General features: G+C 50.8%; 2 protein-coding genes across 2 annotated transcripts in view; both read left to right on the top strand.

Moving 5' to 3' along the window:
• The window catches only part of LOC135913740 (zinc finger protein OZF-like), a 269,769-nt gene that overhangs the window by 66,902 nt on the left and 186,214 nt on the right, over window positions 1-16,653 (top strand). The window lies entirely within an intron of this gene.
• On the top strand, window positions 6,363-14,852 carry LOC135913733 (progestin and adipoQ receptor family member 3-like). The gene has a single exon (XM_065446345.1). The coding sequence runs from the start codon at window positions 12,256-12,258 to the stop codon at window positions 13,132-13,134; it is 879 nt and encodes a 292-aa protein (XP_065302417.1). The 5' UTR covers window positions 6,363-12,255; the 3' UTR covers window positions 13,135-14,852.

Here is a 16,653-nt window from a genome sequence, read left to right as displayed (position 1 = left end):
GAGCGCGAATCTTGTCGTCTGTTCTTCAACTTCAGCGGCCCGCTGGCACTTTGTTACGTTTCATATAATTGTACACCCAATAACAAGTCCTTAGCATTAAACAAAACACGTTTTTGTGTAATAATAAAAGCTAAAACAGCTTTTTACGTGCTGTTTCAGCGGGAAACGAATCATTGGGACAGACGGAACGGTGCTAGCCAGGCGCGCCTTCGAGGCGTCCTGTCTCTCCAAGAACGATGCCAGTCCGAAGTCACAATATACCGGCATTCCCATGCATACCAGAGTGCACCAGCGCCAGACTCCCCTCTAGTTAATATAGTTAGAAACTCTACAGTTCCAGCCATTCTCAGCACGGAAGGCTTTAAACCTTTTCATCCGCTCTTTGAGAGCATGCGAACTTTGTGATGTACTTGGGTTCGTCGCTTGCTGCGTCGCGTTGAAGTGCATATATTTTGCTAATTTATTTGGCTTATAGCTATCCTGCCATCTTAAGTTTCCTTATCGCATCATAGAGCAGCCAGCATTTCTTTACACTGGCTATCATCCCTGTATTTCCCTATCTTCTTCCTCACGGCACATCTCGATACAAGTATCAATCGGACGACGCCGTCAGTTTCCCAGTAAACGGTCACCCCCCCCCCCCCCCCCCGCTCCCCAACCAAAGCATGGGCATCTACCGCTACGGAGCAGCCTGTTCGGACAGTCAACAATGCAAAAACGACCATCGTGCTTGGTGACTCAGCCATCGACGTCCTCTGTGCTAAAAAAAAAAAAAATTCTACATTCAGTCGTGCATGTAGACTCTAGAAACAAAGGGGGCACGGTCTACTCCTTCTCCGGTAGTAACTGCTTACTCACTCCACAATCTCAAGCACGGGCTCTGCACCACTTGTGGTGCACTTTTGTCCTACAACAATGCATCAGCCTTATATATGAATTTCGAAGCAAAGCTTTGCTTGCCTATACCCTCGTTGCTTTGGCGGGACTGCTGCTGCTGACTGCTGGCGACTCTGCCGCTAGGCCGGTCGCTGCCTCGGCTGATACCTTTGTGGATAAAAAGGAGTCTGATATGCTTTTCAGAGAGAGAGAGAGACTAAACTTTATACAGAAGAGCACGCAAGCGAAATGCGAAAACACCCGTGTTACCCATATTTAGGTGCACGTTAACCCCAAGAGGTCCAAATTATTCCGGAGTCCCCTACTATATACTACGGCATGCCTCATCACCAGATCGTGGTTTTGGCACGTAAAAGCCCATATTTCAATTTGATTTTAACCTGCGTAATACTCTTAGCGTTGCGTGCCCAGCGAATTTTCCTCGCACAAGCACCACACGTGTCTCAACGTGCATTGTCGTTCCCGACAACGAGCGCATTAAGTAAAGCAAATACAAAAAAAAATGTGCAAAACGATTGACGTAAGCGTTGTAAGAAGAATTTGAACCCTATAAAGGGGTTCGAACATAAAATATCTGCACCCCCTTTCGCGCTTACAGTTTAAACTGGGGAACTTTCGTATTCCCCGGTGCTGGATATACACTCTAAAAGAAGTTTACACGCTTTGGGTTGTATTTTGTCCCCAAACAATAATCGTTAATGACATCCTAGTTGAAATCAAGAAAAAGAAATGGGCGTGGGCAGGACATGTAATGAGGAGGGAAGATAACCGATGGTCATTAAGGGTTACGGACTGGATTCCAAGGGAAGGGAAGCGTATAGCAGGGGGCGGCAGAAAGTTAGGTGGGCGGATGAGATTAAGAAGTTTGCAGGGACGACATGGCCACAATTAGTACATGACCGGAGTAGTTGGAGAAGTATGGGAGAGGCCTTTGCCTTGCAGTGGGCGTAACCAGGCTGATGATGGTGATGAATAATCCTCATCTGTCTTGCACGCATTTCCTTTCTTTAACGCTGCGAGCTCGGTACTTCCTAGTCACGAAAGGCTTGCGCGTTATCTGCTTGCCACAGCATTCTCGCCAGGAAAGTAGCGAGCGCCGAGTTTTCAAGAGAGGAAGCACAAGCAAGGCAGATGACGATTATTGTTTGGGGACAATTAAGATAAGCCCCAAAGGGTGTAAACATTTTTTTAGAATGTACGCTCTCTATAGGAGATAAATGCTTGTCCCATCTTTTGATTCCGTTGCACGAGAAATGTAATCCCCGGTAAAAGGTAACTCTATACAGCATCGGTGTAAATGCACGTCTCGTAAATGCATTTACTCCCTTAAGATGGGTGTATATCCGGTACTCGATCCCCATCAGTGCAGGCTGCGTGACACGGAGTTACTATACTAGCAAAATTACCCTGAAGGACCATGTAAATTATGCAATACCTATATCAACATCCACTAATGAGGAATAGGCAGTGGGAGGCATGGCTTGCGGACGAGGGTCGGGAGAGCCAGTTGGCTCTTCTGGACCAAGCCCAGCGAGTCGCTCGTGCCAGTGGGGCCCTAGAATAGGGGCTCCAATCATCGTGCCTTATTTTATTTATATGCCGTAAAGTTTTACTCTCTCTTCCTCTCTCTCCCTCTCTCTTTATTTTGGCGAGTTAGTTCATCTTGACAGTTTTCACAAAAACGCGCTAAAGACGAAGACGAAGGAACGGAAGACGAAGTCCTGTCGTATGTGCTCCTTCGTCTTCGTCTTTAGCGCGTTTTTGTGAAAACTGTCGCGTAAATTTTGGATAGCGCACGGGGTTGTCTAATTCTTTTTGTGCGTGGTTTCACATCTCTCGTCGCGGTATTGGTTACATCTTATTTTTCAAATAATCGTGGCTTTTGACGTGCCCGAAACTTTACACGGTGGACAACGGGGGCTCCGCGTTATGAGAAACTGCCGATTTGTTTTGAACGCATGGCGTTTCTTTATGCGTGCACCTATAATGGGCGGTGCACGTACGAGTGTATCTGCATTTTTCCCCTATCGTAATGTGGTCGCAGCGACCGGGACCGAACCCGCAACCTCACGCTCAGCAGTGCAACGCGACAGCCACTGGGATAACACGGCTAGGGTTTCCTTTTCGTTTTTTTTTTAAATTTCCAAGGAATCATGTTTACTTTCTAAACGCCATGAAGGCAAGAAAATCTCTACACACACGTACAATCATTAAGAATCGTTGCAATTATGCTCTGTCTAAAATGGTCAATTTGCGGTGCTGCTAAGTCGTTCGATTAAGCTAAGGGGAACGAAGTCAATCTATCTATACATGCTATACACGTGCATTGCCACGAATCCATCACATGCGTACTTGTTTAGCTCCCGTAGACGCAAGTTCCAGGTTTACATCTAGTGATTTTTTTTTTGTACGAAACTCGATATGCCTCGTGAAACCCGCCGCACGGGTCGCGGCTATGCAATATGTGATCGATAGCCTAAGGCGAACAGGCGCGGCGGAGTTGCATGAGAAGGCAAGAATGGACCCGCACCTCTTACGAAACCCGGCCACCATTCCACTGCAGTCAACCATCGCGCCGGCCACTTAACGTCGACATACATTCTCGACGTTGCTTTGACGAGCGCCCCACTGGATCTTTCCGACTTGACGCGTACTACCACAGAAGAATTAAAAGAAGTGCCACTCGTTTGGCACACGCGAGCGATTGCAGGATCAGTAACCACTACAGTGTCAAATAGGTGACGTCGATCGAACGACAGCGTCGCCGCATCATTGTTGCCCTTGTGTGACGCACGCCAATTCACTCGCGCTGTTTATGTAAACGACGTCGGGCCACTCCGCCGCAACTGCCTGGGGCGGCGTATCGATGTAAGCCGTTCCCGTGGCCCCGATCCGGACGCACGCCCGAGAAGCAATGTCGGCCGGTTTCGTAATCGTTGCACGGCTGTAGCGATAATATGCAAACGCTGCAAAAGCGCGATGCAATCGCGCTAATCCGCGATTGCTATCGGGGTCACGTACGAACGCTTCGCTTCGTCCCTGGTAATCGAGCGGAGAGACCTTGCTGTATACCGGCAGCTCGAGATTGTATACAGGGGCGGTATGAGGAAGAGGACGACCGATGGGAATCAATGTGTCAAGGTTATCATCATTATCATCATCGTCGTCGACAGCCGCGCGCAACACCCTCGCGCCGTGGAGACCTTGGCCGAGGCCGCCAACGCCGCAGCTCCACGAACAAGGCCGCCCCAGAACCGGTGAACGTCGGAGGCGGTCGGTAACGCGTAGCTATAGCACGCACAACGTGCCATGGAGCCCATGTTCGCGCATGCCCGCTCGCTACGGCTGTGGTGGACGGCCAGTCGCTTCCCGCTGTCGCTGCTCTGGGGAAAACGTGGCCAGCTGTGCCGCCTCGAAGACCTGCCGCCGGAGCAGCGCCACAATCCGTACATCCTGACGGGATACCGCCGATGCCTCAGCCGCAACGACTGCCTCCTGAGCGTGCTGCAGTGTCACAACGAGACGGTGAACATCTGGAGCAACCTGCTGGCTCTGGCGATCCTCTTCGCGCTCCTGGTCGAGGACCACGCCGGAGGCCGCTTCGCGCGCTTGGGCGTCGGGCTCGCGCATCGGGCGCTGCTCACCGCCATGGCGCTGTCGTACGCCGCCATGCTGCTGCTGTCGGCCGTGTACCACACGTTCAACTGCACGGCCGAGGCCCGCTCCTGGTACCGGCTCGACTTCGCCGGCGTCTGTCTCAGCGTGGCCGCCTACGTCCTCGGATTCACGGCGCTCCAGTTCCGGGGCGCCTGGCGCGTCGTCCACCTAGCGGCCGCCATCTTGGCCGCCACTCCGTCGCTGGTGCTCGCGACGGCGGCTCGCTTCCGAGACCGGCGCCACGACCCTGCCAGGGTCCGAGCCATGGGCGGGTTCGCGCTGTACAGCCTGGTGCCGCTGGCCCACCACGCGGCGTACGGGGACCCGCGGCTCGTGGGCTGCACGCTGCCGGGTCACCTGACGGTGCTGGTAATACTGGCGCTGTCGCTGTTCGTCTTCGTGACGAAGCTGCCCGAGCGCCGGTGGCCGGGCTCCGTGGACCTCCTGGGCTCGAGCCATCAGATCTGGCACGTGGGCGTCGGCGTCTGCGTGCTCTTGGCGCACGAGCTCCAGTTGGTCTACGTGACGTCACCGCCTTAGCCTACGCGCTGCTTCGACGGTGTCCTCGTTCGCGTGTGTGTGAGATCGCGAATCCATTTTGTGCTTTCGTGCGCGAACTCTGCGTATACCGACGGTGCGACCGATGAAGTTTCAATTTGCTTCGAAGGCAGTGCAGATAGAAGTGATGCCACTGCCATTTCCTTCGGCAACAAATTATGTTTAGCATCGCCGCCTACCGGCACACCCGTGTCTTTCACTTCCCTTGCAACTAAATAATTGGCTTACGGCCACTTAAGGAACTCGTTTCCAGTGGAAACGAGCCTCAGTATACGGTCACTTGGACATCTGTGAAACTGGATTCTAACTATATAAGACAGCGTGTCAGTATTCAGAGCGGCTTCAAATCCGCGATTGCTTCATATGTCTATACTGTAACTGTATAATAGAAATGCTAGTTAGCTAATATTAAACTGAGGTAAACCATTATTATTATCGATCTCTGTCGCCTCTAATGCGTCGCCGAAGGGTGTACTTTATGCCGTCTCCATCTGCACTGTCTTCAAGAAAATTGGTTCAGCGCCGCCTGAGAAGTCTGTGGTACCGATTTGTGCCATTACCGACTGGAACGGCTGCAGCACCCCGGTCTCTCGTCGCAGCTACATATTCGCTGTGATATATCCCCGGCTTCAACCTCCGCATCGGATTATAGTGCGTGACGTTTTCATCGAAGTGCGATCGCCTTGAGGAAATACACTCACGAGCAACGCCGCGTGTTCCCGGAAACGATCATTCTGGAAACGTGTGGTCAGCATGCGACAATTCACTGCATGCAAGTCTTTTGGAAGTTATAAAGGTCGGAACATGCCCAAGCACGTTGTCAGTGAGACAACGATATATAAAGACATATATACGTCGACCGTTACGAAAGCCGTGCTTCTGCGGTCTTTTTTACTGACTTCTAGTTGGCTTTTGTACACTTATTTTGAGATGCAATTGAATATCATGAATCGATTTTGCAAGTATATGCGATTCCCTTTTTTTGTTCGCGGGACCATAATGTAACTGGACATTCTGCGAAACTTAAATCTAGCCAGGTAGTCACACGAACGTTGGCACCGCATTTTATTTAATTGGCTATTTTTTCCAACCTGCTGGTCGAAGTTTAGTAGATAAAAGTCGGATTGACGTGATTGTACGCAGACGTTATCGCGATTATTGTGTATTACGATCACGTGCTTCCTGCTTTCCCGCACAATGTGGCGGTGGGGGTGGGGGGTGGGGGAGGGAGGGGGTAGGTTTGCGATATTTACTAGACTGGCCGATGGCAATCGCGATTATGACAAGACCGCGCTGCGGGTAGTCCGTGCTACCATTGCAATATATTATTTGAATAGCCTGCATAGCTTATTCCAGGTTATTTGAAGTCTGTCGGATGTCGACACAAAGGCGTAATGACGCTGTGCATTAGACTTTTTTAGCGAATACTTGCGCGAACGTCTTCTATTCGAAGAGTCTCTTGCACTTTCTCGGGCCCTTACCACTGCGAGACAGCATGGTCAAGCGACCAGAGTAGTGAGAGAACTTGCACGACATGAAGCACAAGTGCATCACGTTAAAGACACAAGCACTTCAAATACGAGAGAAAAGCACTGTGGCACGTGCACATGTTATAAGACGACAATTGAAAGTCGTTGAGCTCTGAAAGAGCAAGAATGTCATCGTTGTGGTTCTTTGGAACATCTGGCGAAAAGCCCTCACTGCAAAGCTAAGACACAGTAGTGTCGCAGATGTGAAAAGACTGGCCATCTGGAAAAGGTGTGCAAGTCTCTTCGAAAGTTTGAACAAAAAATTCAGCGTGTCACGGGAGACGGCACAGATACAGCTGACGCGGACGACCCCATAAGTGTTCGTCACATCTGGAGCCCTAAGAAGGGAATTCTTGCAGTGTTGGAAATTGCAGGCGTTTCCCTGTCGTTCCTACTTGACATTGGATCATCGATTTCAGTCCTAGCCGAAGAACTTTAACGACGTCATTTTGCTACTGTACTTCCTCTGACGTCAACATCCGTCCAGCTCCTCGATTATTCTAAGTCAGCAATTCCTATAAAAGGATGTTTCATTTCCTGGTCGATACACTTCTGTTCTTCTGTACGTTGTCTCTCGAGGACCAAGCATTCTTGGTTTAGATGGTATCGCGGCTCTGAATATGAAGATTCAAGGTGTCTGCCAATGACGTAAGAAACTCCTGTACTACCTCCTGAGCGAGTGAGTAAAGACTTTAGTTAAAAACATGGTATTGACGGATGACCTTGTTGTTAGGCAGCCACGAGCCCCAGGGGCCCGGGCGGCTTCTTCAGCTCTCTCAATGACCTTGGCCTGCAGGTCAGGGTCGTGAATTACTTTCCGAGTTCGAGAACTTGTTTGAAAAGCAGTTAGGAACTGTCAAAGGTTTCACTCACAAGGTCATAGTTCGCGCGTCTGTTCAACCGGTGGCCAGCAAACTGGGACGACAACTCCTCGACATTCGTGAGCAAGTCTAGGCAGAAGTACAAAAATCAGAAGCTCAGGACATCATTGAGCGCGCCGATTCTTCAGAATGGGTCGCACCAGTTGTCGTAGCAAAAAAAAAACTATGGCTCGATTCGCATGTGCGTAGACCTGCGAGAGTCAAACAAAGCTATAGTAGTGGACACTTTTCCCATGCCACAAATTGAGGTACTTTTGAACAGCTTGACTGGTGCACAGCGACTCTCCAAGCTAGATTTAGCTTTCGCATACCATCAGTTACCACTAAGTCCAGGGAGTCGTCATCTTACGACGTTTATAACGCACGACGGACTATTTCGCTTTAAGAGGGTTTACTTCGGACTGCCATCGGCACCGTCAGCGTTTCAGAAGATGATGCATATGATCGTCAGAGGATGCAAATGCGTTTTATTTTACATTGACGACATAATCGTGTATGGACCCTCCCGAGAGCATCACTTGGTCAATTTGCGCATTATTTTGAAGCGGCTCTCTGATAGTGGCCTCACGCCAAACTATAAATGTATTTTTGAGGTCGCAGAGTGGACTTCCTATAGGCAATGTTGTCAGCGCCAAAGGGTTATTCGCACTGATGTCATCTATCGAGGCGATAACCAAGGCACCATCACCTACAAATATTGTTGTAACTCAACTGTTATGACTGCTACTGGGCGGGAACGGCATCCGGCCGGACGGCCAGGAGCATAATAACGCTCACACAAGAACGGGAGCACTGCGCCCGTTTATTCAGTGACAGCCCTTTTCTTCAGACGTTCTGAAGTCGCACCAGCGCGTGTGATGACGTCAGTCTCGCGTCACGGCAAACGTGGTTCTTCTGTCTTCGTGGTCGTTTTCACTTTGCAGCACTCTTCCCTTCTTAAGGTGAGTCCCGCTGTACGGATTTTCTTGTACGAGTCGATCTGCGAAGCACAGCTAGTTCAGCCTGTTCTGGTAGCGTCGGCACACCAGCTGGTTGATCTTGCGAAGGTTGCGCCGGAACAGGACTGTATCGAGGACGGACTTGATCCATGTGACACTGAAGCTCACCTTCTGCCATTTCAATGGCGATCATTCGGGATCCTCTTGTTTCTTTTACTGTGGCTGGCAGCCACCTTTCTCCCTCTCCGATGTTGTGAGCCCAAACAGGAGAGCCCGGGTTCAACTTGCTTTCTTGATCTCCCTGTGGATAGACAGGAAAGGTTACGGGCGGTGGAGGGCACGTGTCCAACCGAGAACGGATCTGGTATCCCAAAAATCGTTGAGATGGTGATCGTCCATCATCCTGGGGCGTTCTACGCTATAGCTAAAGAGCTGTTTAGCCAGTCACTCAGCCAAGTCATCTGACCGAACCTACCTGAGGCCATCTTTCAGCGTCCACAGAACGCGTTCAGCAAGCCCGTTCGATTGGGGTGATACGGTGCCATACGAAAGTGCCTTATGTTATTTCCTGTCAGAAACTTCGTGAAAGTCTCGGACGTGAACTGACTTCCGTTGTCTGTCCCGATGGTTCTTGGTATGCCCAGCCTGCTGAAGATTTCACGCAAGGATGTAACTGTCGACTGTGATGTGGCATCACGCACGGGAATTGCGTCAATTCATTTCGAATGTGAAGCTATGGCCACTAGGATCATGGTGTTATTCATTGGACCAGCATAACCCAAATGCACACGTGACCAATTCTCGTGCGTTGGTGGCCAGCTTACTGGTATTTTCGCCGGTGACATTGCGCTTGCTTGTATGCATGTAGTACAAATCCTACTGATTTGTGCGATAGCTCCACCGATACTGGACCACCACACGACCGTATGGGGCAATGTATTCATCGCAGGCATTCCCTGATGCGTCTCGTGCAGGAATTGCAGCATGTCACCACGAGCAGCCTCGGGAATCACGACTCTGTGACCCCAGTAAATGAGACCTTCGTAGACGGTTAGCTCACTCTTTCGTGCAAAGTATGGGTTCAACGGTGGATCGGGTACATTGTGCTCCTTTGACCAACCATGAAGCACGTAGGACTTGACATATCTAAGTACTTGATCTTTCTAGGTCAACAGTCTCATTGCTTGCGACGAAAGAGGCGTGTCATCCAGCTGCTGTAGCAAGTGCTCGTACTCGTGTAGCTTCTCTGATGTGTCCTCGGTAGTTTCTAGAGGAAGCCGACTTTTGATGTTCTGGAGCCAATGCATGCTTTGGTCCGAGGAAATGCGCCTTTCGCTTGAACTGAGGCAGCACCAAGCAAACTTGGAACAGCTGAAAACGTTGATAACATCTTGCGAAGTTCGCCTTTTTGATCCTCAGTCACCTGTGTACAAGTGATGCCTGAGGATGTGGATTAGGTGCTGTACTGCAGCAGGATAACGGAAAATCACTGCGCACTGTCGCGTTCGTCTCACGTACCATCCAGCCGCATGAACGGAAGTACTCAGTCGGTGAACGTAAGGCCCCTGCCTGCGTCTGGGCCTGCGAGCACTGGCACGTTTAACCGTGGGGCTCACCTTTCATCTTTCAGACAGATCACGCTGCTTTGGTTGTGCTCCTTTCAGCGAAAGGCATAGGTCACCGTCCGTTAAAGATTGCGCGCTGGTCATCACTGTTGCAGTGCTACAACTGCATCATGGAATACAGGAAGGGTAGCGAAAACGTCGTGGATGACGCACTCTCCCGGCTGCCCGTATAACGTTTGATCTGCCATGCACCCGACGAAGAATTTATGTCTCTTGTCCCCAGTAGTTACCATGGACGATCTTCAAGAAGCAAGTGCCGCCGATCGGGCTATCTCTCAAGTCAACCAGTTTACCTTCTTAGCGCCTTGGCCTGACAAGAAATCTCTGTCAAAAGAGCTGCTACCTTACTTTCACGTGCGATCTGAACTCTCCGCTGTTAGCGACATTTTGTGCCAGGGTGACAGGATTGTCGTGCCTACAACTTTGACCCGCCCTCTCATGGATCTGGCTCATGAATCACGACCAGGAATTAGTCGTACCAAAGCTCGTCTTAGAAAGTCGTATTGGTGGCCATGCATGGATAATAACATTGAAGATTTTGTGCGCACATGTGTAACCTGCCAGTGATGGGACAAATCAACACGTACATCTGCAGCTCCAATGCAACCCGTCACTCTTCCCGAGAAATCCTGGGAAAAAGTCGCTGTCGACATTGTGGGACCTTTCACGCAAGCTTCAGATGACTGCCGTTTTGCCATTACAATTACTGACTATTACAGGAAGTGGCCAGAAGTGCCTTTCGTACTGGATGCGACCACGTTACAGTGGGAAAATTCCTACTTGAACTTTTTGCAAAAGAAGGATATCCACGTGGTATCGTATCTAAATCATGGGCCACAATTTTCTTCAGCGAATTTCGAAGACTTTTCTCACAGAGCGCAGAATCATGCATTGCAACTCTTCTTTGTATTACTGTCAAGCTATACTGGTTTGTTTGAAAGATCTAACAAAGTATTGAAGTGATATATTCAATTCGCCCTGTTAGAACGTCCTGGTGTAAGAACAGCCATGACTGATTACCTGCAAACATATCGCTGTACGCCTCGTGCGACTACTGGTGTTGCAGCCGCTGTTCTTCTTCGTGGGCGCAAACCTCGAGCCAGACTTGACATCGTGAGATTTCCTGACAAATTTTCAGCATGGACGATTTATAGACACTACAGCATTTGCGAGAACTCATCAAGAACAAACAAATGAAATCGAAGAGCTACACCGATGAAAAACGTGTTGCCAAGGAACCCAGCTTCGTCATTTGTGATTACGTGCGGGTTAAATTACCTGCAGTTCATCTGAAGCTATCTCCACAGTTTTCTGCGCCCAAGAAGATTATTTAAAAGCGCGGACCCGCCTCTTACCTTTCGGAAGATGTGCATGTGCGGAATGCTTCCAAATTGGCGGCTGTTCACCGTGAAGCTATCAGTAGAATGAAATTTGGTACCTCTGCTGTGATGAACTGGTCACTGGCATCCGATTATTTAGCCATTGCGGCCGCAAATCATCCATTACAACCTGACACATCAAGAGCTGATAACTGTGAAAATGCACCCCTGAACCCTGAACCATGCACCTGCTACAAAGCGCGCACGAAAGAAGCTTCATTTCATTTGCCAGAATGCCAAGCGCGCGTGAGAAGCGCCCGTAACAAGAAGATACCGAACAAGCTGCAGGACAACGTTAGCCAGTGACGGACAACCATCTTTCTTTTTCTAGAGGGGATATGTTATATAAGGCATCGCTGTCTGCAGCAGCGCCGTTAGAAGGCGCGTGCTTGGAGCCACCTGAAAAGAAGGAAAAGAGGATGGAATAAATTAACGGAGAGGGACTGAGTAATGTCTCCATTAATATCGTACTGAGTACTGTTCACGATATAACAGCTACGTCACGCTGATAACGCGCAAGCCGTTCGTGACCTGGAAGTACCGGGCTCGCGAGCAAGACAGAAGACGATTGTTGTTGTCGTCTGCCTCTCGAAGGTCATCGTCATTATCATCGTCGTCGTCGACAGCCGCGCGCAACACGCTCGCGCCGTGGGGACCTTGGCCGAGGCCGCCGCCGCCTCAGCTCCACGAACAAGCCTCCCGCCCCTATCCCCCCCACCCTACCTTCCCCCCAATATCGGTGGACGTCGAGGGCGGTCTGCAGCGCGTAGCTATAGCACGCACTACGTGCCATGGAGCCCATGTTCGCGCATGCCCGCTCGCTACGGCTGTGGTGGACGGCCAGTCGCTTCCCGCTGCTCTGGGCAAACGGCAGCCAGCTGTGCCGCCTGGAAGACGTGCCGCCGGAGCAGCCCCACAATCCGTACATCCTGACGGGATACCGCCGATGCCTCAGCCGCCATGACTGCCTCCTGAGCGTGCTGCAGTGTCACAACGAGACGGTGAACATCTGGAGCAACCTGCTGGCTCTGGCGATCCTCTTCGCGCTCCTGGTCAAGGACCACGCCGGCCGCTTCGCGCGCTTGGGCGTCGGGCTCGCGCATCGGGCTCTGCTCACCGCCATGACGCTGGCGTACGCCGCCATGCTGCTGCTGTCGGCCGTGTACCACACGTTCAACTGCACGGCCGAGGCCCGCTCCTGGTACCGGCTCGACTTCGCCGGCGTCTGCCTCAGCGTGGCCGCCTACGTCCTCGGATTCACGGCGCTCCAGTTCCGGGGCGCCTGGCGCGTCGCCCACCTGGCGGCCGCCATCTTGGCCGCCGCTCCGTCGCTGGTGCTCGCGGCGGCGGCTCGCTTCCGAGACCGGCGCCACGACGCGGCCAGGGTCAGAGCCATGGGCGGGTTCGCGCTGTACAGCCTGGTGCCGCTGGCCCACCACGCGGCGTACGGGGACCCGCGGCTCGTGGCCTGCACGGTGCCGGGTCACCTGACGGTGCTGGGACTCCTGGCGTTGTCGCTGCTCATCTACGTGAAGAAGCTGCCCGAGCGCCGGTGGCCGGGCTCCGTGGACCTCCTGGGCTCGAGCCATCAGATCTGGCACGTGGGCGTCGGCGTCTGCGTGCTCTTGTCGCACGAGCTCCAGTTGGTCTACGTGACGTCACCGCCTTAGCCGACGCGTTGCTTCGACTGTGGTTTCGTGCGCGCGAAGCCATTTTGTGCTGTCGTTCGCGAACTTTGCGTCTGCGCGGTCGAAGACGTTTCAATTTGCTTCGAAGGCAGGGCAGATAAAAGCGATGACACTGCCATGTCCTTCGGCAACAATTAATATATAACATCGCAGAGCGGCTTCAAATCCGCGATTGCTATATGTCTATAGTGTAGTTATATAATAGAAAGACTATTTAAGTAATATTACACTGAGGTAATCCATTATTATTAGCGATCTATGCCGCCTCTGATAACGTGCCGCCGAAGCATGTGCTTTATATGGTCTCCTCTGCACTGTCTTCAAGAAAACTGGTTCAACTCTGCTGGAGCACTTTCTGGCGCGGATTTGCGCCACTACCAACTGGAACGGCTGCAGCACCACGGTCTCTCGTCGCTGCTATATACTCACTGTGATGTATTCACGGCTTCAACCTCCACATCGGATTATAGTGCGGGATGTTTTCGTCGAAGTGCGATCGCCTTGAGGAAATACACTCGCGAGCAGTGATGTCGACCCTAAAAGTTCATTCTTGAAACGTGTATGGTCCGCGTGCGACAATTTATTGCGTACAAGTCCTTTGGGAGTTATAAGCACGATTGCTGCGAGACACCGATATAAAGACGCATGTAAGTCGACCCTAACGAAAGCCGTAATTTTGTGGTCTTTCTTTACTGACTTCTAGTTGGCGTTTGCATACGTACTTATTTCTAGATGCAATCGAATATCACGCATGGATTTCGCAAGTATATGCGATTTTTATGCGAAGCATACTAGTCGCACAACCACGCTCTAAAGCCCCTTGATAATTTGAAAGTAGCGCCATTCTGTGAACTTTGCCGCCGCGCCGCCAACCCTCGCACATCCTCCTCGCCCGCCTCTCCACTCGGCGCTTTTCTGACCGATGATTGGCCGCTGCGGCCGGCCCCAGCCGTCGCCTTGGAAACGCGCGCGAAAGCGTCGCTTTGCTTGTGTTGTTGTTTTTCTTCAGCGCCATGGGCAGGCCGTGTTCCTCTGTCGCGGGTCGAGCTTTATTCATCTAATTCGAACTCTGCATTTCGCACCGCGTTATGCCGGGTTGCTGCGCATTTCAGTGCACAAGCCAGCGTGAAAATGGCTTCATGCTTTTCACGATTCCTCGAGGGAAGAACGACATCAGTAGCAGAAAAAAGTGGATTCACAACATCGGACGTAAGGAGTTCACTCCGACGAATCACCCCGTCCTCTGCGAGGTGCTCTGCATTGATTGGTACATACACTAGTCTGTATACTTGAAACTTCTTGCGAGCTCGTCAAGAGGCTGACAATCTTGCTTAATTCTTGCTGTACATGAGTGTTATCGCGCGGCTTTTTGTTGTACCACCTGCCCAAAACTTTGTGAGCATACAAACCAGCTGCTTCGTCAGTTATGTTATGTTGTAAAATTTTAGTTGCATCTGGTGCGCTACTCTGAATAATATTTGTTCCTTTTTCATGCATATCGTCTGGAGGCTAACACCATGCAATGTTTCATGTTACTGGGTTCGAGCTTATGCTACTTGTAACCGGCGGTTTATATGAATATTTATATTTTCCGAAGTGTGTGCTATCCTGGATGTTTTGTGCGTTTTCCGTGTAACGTTTCAAGAGTCACCTGCAATAAAAATTGCATCTGGCCAGATATGTGCTGGTGTGTCACAGCGGCGCTGTGTATTCTATGCTCCAGACCTGCACTCTGCGTCTGAAATTTGTATTGGGGTGGCGCGATGTTTTCAGTAAGTAGCTGAAAAAACTGGCAAAACCCTGCCCCCCTCTCATATCTGTGGTAACGGCTGCGGCTGGCAGCTTTTCCAGCTCTTACGAAACAGCTTTATTGGCAAATTGCAAAAGGAATGAGATCTGGGAGAGTCATTAATGCCACAGATTGGAAGAATGATGTGCAAAGGAGGACCAAAACTTCGCGCAAATAAGCTTTGAGCATCTTCTTGCCTGCTGTGGATCTTTAGAGCGTTGAAGGCCTTGGTGTGACCGCCGCGACTGTGAAAGTCTACCGCGATACCGAGGTCTAGCGGCACGTGAGGAGCGAGTCAGCAGATATGCCTTTTAAGGCTGACTTTCATTCGCCATAGGTGCAATCTTTACAATTTATATTTAGTTATGCTATCAAAATAACGTCAGATTCTTAAGCTCTGTGTTTCTAAAATAGTACGAATTGTTTCCTTGAAACCGACCCAGCCACAGAATGGCTAAATCCTTTCTTATCGTCCTTTACAGCGCTGAATATTGCATCACCACGGGCGTCTGAAGCACTAATTGAATGCATTCCATGGGCTACACTGAATAAGTCACAAAGACAGCATCACCTTCCCATCTCTTAATCTAGTCGTCCGTTGCCGTCAGCAATCATTCATAAATTTCAAGCCAACCCTTGGCTACGCTCACTTCTACAGTAGTCAATAAAAATATATCTCTCTTGAGAGTACGAAAAACTAGAAAAAATTGTTCTCTTTCAAGCAGGAATGAAATTTCTATAGCCCAGGTATTAAATGCGCGGCATATGCATTACACCGAGGCCCCAAGCCTTTTAGGACTGAACTCCTCCCCCAATGCCCCCCCCCCCCTAAAAAAATCCATAATCACGTTAAAGCAAATTTCGCATCATTTTTGCGGCCACTGCCCTGCTTCTGAAGCTTCACGCACGCAATGACGTCCAACTAAATTACCGCAATCTCTGCCTGGCTCGACTGCAAAAAGATAGTGTCATAAAAAGTACTTCCGCGAAAATGCAGCGCTAGTTAAAATTGGATTTAACGGAGCGCAACTGCGTCGAAAAATATTAAAGAATGTACAAATTTAAATTAAATACTGTGCTAATTAAAGCTCTGCCCTGTTGAAGTGACCAGTATAAAGATATCAAAGCCAATGTGGGCTATATACAGTACGCTGCGATTGTTAATTCATGCCGCAAACGCGCACGTTTAGCGCTCTCATTGTTCAAACGAGAAGGTGATAAATGTGGGTCTATAGTAGAGTCAAGCACACTGCATCCCTTTCTAGTGCTTTCGTTCAATAATAGAGCGAGAAAAAAATCCCGAAGTTAGGTGCGATCACGGGTGCCAGCTAATGCATCGGGCCGGCGAGCGCGCGATGGCCTGCGAAGCGTGCCGTGCGCAGCGCGCACAGCCGGCGGGCGAGGAGAATCGAGGAGGAAAGCGCGGGAGTGGAGGAGAGTGTCGCTACTTTCAAATTATCAAGGGGCTTTACCACGCTCTTCCTTGCTGCGCCACGCGCGGCCGCGTGGCTACCATCTGACGTCATAACAGCTGCAAAAGCGGAGGCGCTTGCCGGCGCGTGACGATGACGTCACGCGCTGGCGCAGCGCCCCTAGCGGGAGGAGCGGGAGTCACGCGGTGGCTGCGGCCGCGCGCGACCGCGCGAGTTGGGGCCCAGCTAGGGTGGCTAGAATTCTAGCCACCCTAGCCCAGCTTTTCCTCCGGCTATCGT

The sequence above is a fragment of the Dermacentor albipictus genome, chromosome 8 (genome assembly GCF_038994185.2).
Source record: "Dermacentor albipictus isolate Rhodes 1998 colony chromosome 8, USDA_Dalb.pri_finalv2, whole genome shotgun sequence".
Taxonomy (NCBI): Eukaryota; Metazoa; Arthropoda; class Arachnida; order Ixodida; family Ixodidae; genus Dermacentor; species Dermacentor albipictus.
This window is presented reverse-complemented; position numbering and strand designations above follow the sequence as displayed.